The following is a 5,549-nucleotide window of genomic DNA, read 5'->3' on the forward strand; positions in this document are numbered from 1 at the left end:
TTCATCTCTCTACCATAGAACCTGGTTCATCTCTCTACCATAGAACCTGGTTCATCTCTCTACCATAGAACCTGGTTCATCTCTCTACCATAGAATCTGGTTCATCTCTCTACTTGGACTACCTAATCTTTATTGTGTGTGAATACTTCAGATCTCCAATTAAAATGTCAATATATCACATATGGGAATTCCTACAATTTCACAGTTTATAGAGTTGTTGCAGCTAAATTAATAGCACTTAGCTTAGCTGAGCATATCTGCCTGATACACCCCAGAGGTAAAAGAAGGCTGATTCCTATGCAGATCAAATGATCTGTATAATCCAGCTGCCTCTTTTTAGCTGTCTGGAGCGCAGACTGTTGGGTTATAAGGGGAAACAGAGACCGGCCACTGGAAGCTGTGTGGCCCCTGGGGGGTTTCTAAAGAGCACATCAGCAGTTTCCAGAGGCTGACACTTGAACATATGAGCACCTGCCATGACATTCTTCTATTCCTATATTGAGATTAAATTTTTTTTTCACTCTTCAGTGTAAGGTGATGTGTATGTCTTTTTCCTTGCTTAACATTTTTTCAAAGGCTAAATATTTCAAGCACTTTATTTCAATATTTGCCTCCTCTTCTAGTGGTGTTAGCAATCAGCTTTTAATTACACTACGTTTGCTACAAAATTAAAAAGTTCTTAATTTTTTTTGTAAACGCACACAAAATGGGTAAAGAGTGGAACGTTGACAAAGAAACCCATCGTCTATATGTGTCATTACTGTGTCATGAAAACAGAAAAAAAATTAGTAAAAACCATTTTACTAAGTTCTGGACTTCAAGGGTGTGTTTTTTATGGAAACTTTGTTATCACGAAGGCAAGGCCAGCGAGCCAGGGAGGAACTGGTCGATCGATGGGTGCAGGTTTTAAAAATTATATTAAATCTCCTCATCTGCTATATCAACAGGCTTCACCAGCAACGCTGTGCTGGGTTTGCAGCTCAGAGCTTTTTCGAGGTGGGATGTGGTCCTTTTGTTTCGCAAAAGTGGAGCACGGTTCTGGGATTGCACCACATGTAACGTGACGTCCAGCTGGATTGTTGGGTTCTCCGTGAGTCCTGACCAAAGTCCAGGAGGCAGTGGGAGAGAAATGCTTTTCTCTTTGGATTTCAAGCTGTCGCGGGGGAGGGGTTAGAATGTGACATCAGGGGTTGATTAAAGCTGAGGCTGGCATTCCAGGGCAACTATGACCCTTGGATTCAACACCTTAAGCACTGAGGGACTTGACATCATACACACGCCGCTTTGTTTTGAAAAAATATAAATATAAAAAATATGACCATGGATGTCTGGGGGACAGTGATTGGCCTCCATGTTCTGAATGCTGGCGTACCATAAAGAATAAATGATGAACAGTTTAGTTTGTGCCTTCAAGTCGTTGCCCATAGGAAGACGTTACTGGATATAACCTAACGGAATATCTTCAGAACGGCTCCAAATGACACTAAAGCAGAACTAAAGTAGAACATGATGGAATAACGGAAAATCAAGGGCCCAATGGAAAAAGAACGAAATTCCCCTTTAAGCCTTAAAATTGAACAATCCTCAGAGACTGTTGAAGGGACTCCTAAAAGCCTCTCTCCCCTTTTCCTTTGCTCTTATTTACTTGTGCTAATTTTCAGTAATGTTTAGTGTTTCTGCATAGTTATTAGAAATAATAATCCTGTGTGATAGTAGCTAATAAAGGTACCATTGTATTTCAACCCGTGGTTTTTGTGTTCATTTTACACAGTGAACGATTTATCACTGGATTCACTCTTCTTTCAGTAGCATCCAAATAAATGAGACACATTTATTTGGTTGGTGATTAATAACTCGTCTGATAGCCATAATCAAAAATTACTAAATTGATGAAGGCAACTGAATTTTAACAGCCGGATTCAGTAGTTCAACCTTTTATATAAGAGACTAAAACCCCTGGTTAATAAGCAAATTACAGTAATAATCAATCAACTAATAATCAATTGTTTTTATCCATAGTTTGTATGGCCTATTGATTAACTATAACTCCCAGTTCTAGTTAGCCCTAACCCAGTTCTAGTTATCAGTCACCATCTAGAGGGAAAGGGTCTAGAGATAATTTAAAACAACTTTTTAAAAGCCAAATTAAATAAAAAACCTTAAGCGCATTCCTTACCTCATTCTTTGTGAACATTTATTTTTCTCTATATTTCATTATTGACATAAAAACGTTTTTATTAACCACCGGGTGAATGTCTGTGAGAGATACTGTTTAGGACCTATTTCACTGTGGTACTGGGACGGAGGACGGAAGGCAGTCCAATCACAATGGTTAGAACATTTGGTTAGTTATGGTATGTGATTGAACCACATCATGATCTTGGTGCAGATAACTGGTCTAATTGTGTTCTGATTGCCTGATCATGACCCGTTCTGCCTCTGGACCTCTGAGTCTGCCTGTCCCTGCTCTGATCTGTTTGCCTAATCTGTCCTTGGACTCCTGCTGGATTCTGCCTGTTTACCGAACACTGGAACTGCTTCCTGATACTGCCGTGGATTTCCCCTCTGCACCTCCTTGGATCTCTGATCTCCTGACCTCTACCTCTGCTGTGGCTTCGTGATCTGGATTATCCTACCTACCTTTCTCTGCCCGGATCTGATCTCCTGCCTGTTCTCCGGGACTTCAGCATCTGGGACTATCAGGGCTCCGTCCGATGCTGACTGGCAGGAACCAAGATCGTCCTCTGGTCACAAACTGATCTTTAAGACCAGGTTAGTGACTCATGTTTTCACTATCATCCTCCGCCATATAGGCGTGGTCACTAACCTGTGTTCTCTCCCTGCAGAAATTCCTGCCTTAGACGCTTCCTTTGAAATCCGTTTATTTAAAAAACTTTAAAAAATCCAACTCTGTCTGGTTCGAAAACTGGGTCCAGTGTTCTGAGCCTTGACAAACCCTCCACATTTGCTTTTTTTATTCCAAGATATTGCTGCACAGATCTGCTAATAGTCAGATCATTCAGACTGATGGGCAGCAGTTAATTTAATAAAAATATATTATTTACCCAAAGAATTCATTTTTGGTCATTGAAAGTAAATCAAACATTTAAAAAAAAATTCCTGACAAAACAAAAAGGAAAGGAATCTAACGCTGAACTCCACCACAGATTGGGGATCACATGCAGTTATTTATTTTTTTTATTCCTGTGCAGCTGATTATCTGTGTGGTTTATTTTATTGGGTCTTTAGCTAAACCTACTTTTTGACAAACGTCCACATTAGATTTATATATGAGGAGATGGAAGAGACTGCTTCACCTGAACGCAGCTGTTTAATCCGCCCAGCACTGCTGCTGATGTCCACAGGCAACATATCTTTGAACCAGAAAATCTCAGGGTCAGGGCTTCCGCTGGCAGCACACAGCATCGTGGCTGTATTGGTTCGCTCCACAACCTTCAGCTGGGGCCCCATGTCTATGGTGGGGAATCCTGCAGGTATCTGGTCCTCTGTTTGGAATCAAGGAAACAGAAAATTTGCCCAAAAATGTATTTAAAACTAGAGCGCATAAACACAATCATGTTTCTCTATCCTGATGTGGAATTACTATTGCAGTCCATTCATTTCTAAACCATTTCTTTAGTCTAACCGTGACCCCTACCCTAAACCTAGACTCAATTCACACCTTAGTCCTGACCCTGAAACAGCATTGGTGGGGGACCAGGGATTGGTCCCCAGGGATGCCATGGGATCAATCCCTGGTCCCCAGGAGAGATTTCGGCCCCCACAATGTGCTATGCTTATGGAAAATGGTTCCTACAATGGCTGCACAGTGGATGAGTCGGTAGCACGGTTGCTTTGCCGAAAGAAATATTCAGGATTAAGGCTTAATATTATGAGAACAATATTGTTGTAAGTTGAACTCCTAAAATAAGCATTTGTTAGAAAAGTGTAAATGTTATCATTCTATTTGAAGTTACAGGCTTTTGGCCTGTTAGGAATGATGTTGTTTGTGTAGATCAGAACAAGGCTGAACATCATGATGTGAGGGCTGTTGATGTGTCGTTTGTCTCATTTTACTTTGCAAAGTAAAATAACGTGCAGACTGATTGAAATCAATCAATCTCCATTTATTTAACTGAACTGTAGAGTTAAATACTTTTTTTCACACAACAACACCCTTTTATTTTATGCTGTCTGCAAAATGCCAGCAAAGAGATATCCTCTGCTTGACATATTGTTTATGCCAGATCTCAAAAATAAAGTCAGACACTGAGACAACACCACCACAGAGGGACTAATTATCAGGAAAGAAAGCAAAATAAAACTCTTAAGATTTGCACGTTACCATATCGGATTGCACTGTTAAATGCAGTAAATCCTAAAAGGAACTGATGCACAGCGAACCCAGATCTCAGTGTAGAGAAATAATTTCTGGAGAGGACTATCTAATGTTTAGGAGTTCTTGTTTAGTGGTAATACTGAGAGGATAACCTCAGAAATGACCAGAGAGCCAATGAGGCAGTGAGGCAGCCACCTGTAGCTCCATTAATAATAGAAATCACTCATTAATGTAAAGGTTTGTGAAAAAGTATGGAATAGCCTTTAAAATCCCACAAAAACTATTGTATTTGAAGTGAGTGGGAGGCTGATTGAAAAAAAAAAACCCTCACCCTCTAGGACAATCAGCCTGGCAGGTGCAGAGATCTCTCCAGCACTGTTTGTGGCTGTGCATTCATAGACGGCCTCGTCTCTGCTGGTTCTTAAGGGCTGGATCCGAAGCACAGAGCCCGACTTGTCTTCAAAATCTTTTACCTGGCAACAGAGAAAAAGCATTAAAAACAACCAACCCCTGTGTATGCATGGGTAGTCTGGCTTATTTAATCCCAAACTCTGCCTGTCGAGGTCCTGATGCTTCATTTTTGATCCACAATAATGTCAGCAGTCCAGTGAAGCGTGGCCAGATGCGTCTGCTGCTCCTGTGTTCGATGCCAGAGAACGGCTTTGATATATTAGTAGTTTGAAAATGTTTTGAAGTGAGAAAGTCCTCCTGAAAACATGGTCTGTGCAGTCAGTTCACCCAGATTACCATCCTGCCTTCAAAGATTATTTCTCTGTGGGAGCCGCTCAGACCCCCACATACCGGTGTACAGTCAGACCAGCATACCCGCAGTCAATACGCATGCAATACAATTTAAGGTCAGGTCACCATATAATTAAGTATATGCAGTGTTGGGCAAGCCACTTGTCCAGTGTAGTGAGCTAAGCTATCAGTTACTCAACAATAAATTAAGCTTCACTACACCAAAGCTACCACCTAAAGAATTATAGCAAGCTAAGTTACACTAATGTGTTAAAAGTAGCTTAACTACATCAGAAGCTACTTAACGTTGTACCAACCTAATATCAATTCAAAATGAGTCTGATACACTGGTTAAAATATTTATTAAAGATTAGCCAATGACATAACACAGTGTAAACATTGTTTTATGATCAGCATATTAAAATACAAACTGAAGTAATTACTAGTAGACAAAAAAAATAAACAATCT

The 5,549-nt window shown here is 40.4% G+C and overlaps 1 protein-coding gene across 1 annotated transcript in view; it reads right to left on the reverse strand.

The window, feature by feature from the left end:
* Window positions 1-5,092, reverse strand: part of LOC107098440 (receptor-type tyrosine-protein phosphatase F-like) — an 87,487-nt gene extending 82,395 nt beyond the window's left edge. Inside the window, exons 1-2 of the mRNA XM_015396138.1 lie at window positions 4,671-5,092; window positions 3,318-3,506 (exon numbers count right to left, since the gene is read on the reverse strand). Of these exons, the coding sequence (XP_015251624.1) occupies window positions 3,318-3,506; window positions 4,671-4,917 (436 nt within the window). The 5' untranslated portion in view covers window positions 4,918-5,092. The remainder of the gene's footprint in view (window positions 1-3,317; window positions 3,507-4,670) is intronic.
* Window positions 5,093-5,549: the final 457 nt, after the last annotated feature.

The sequence above is a fragment of the Cyprinodon variegatus genome, unplaced genomic scaffold (genome assembly GCF_000732505.1).
Source record: "Cyprinodon variegatus isolate N-32 unplaced genomic scaffold, C_variegatus-1.0 Scaffold777, whole genome shotgun sequence".
Lineage (NCBI taxonomy): Eukaryota > Metazoa > Chordata > Actinopteri > Cyprinodontiformes > Cyprinodontidae > Cyprinodon > Cyprinodon variegatus.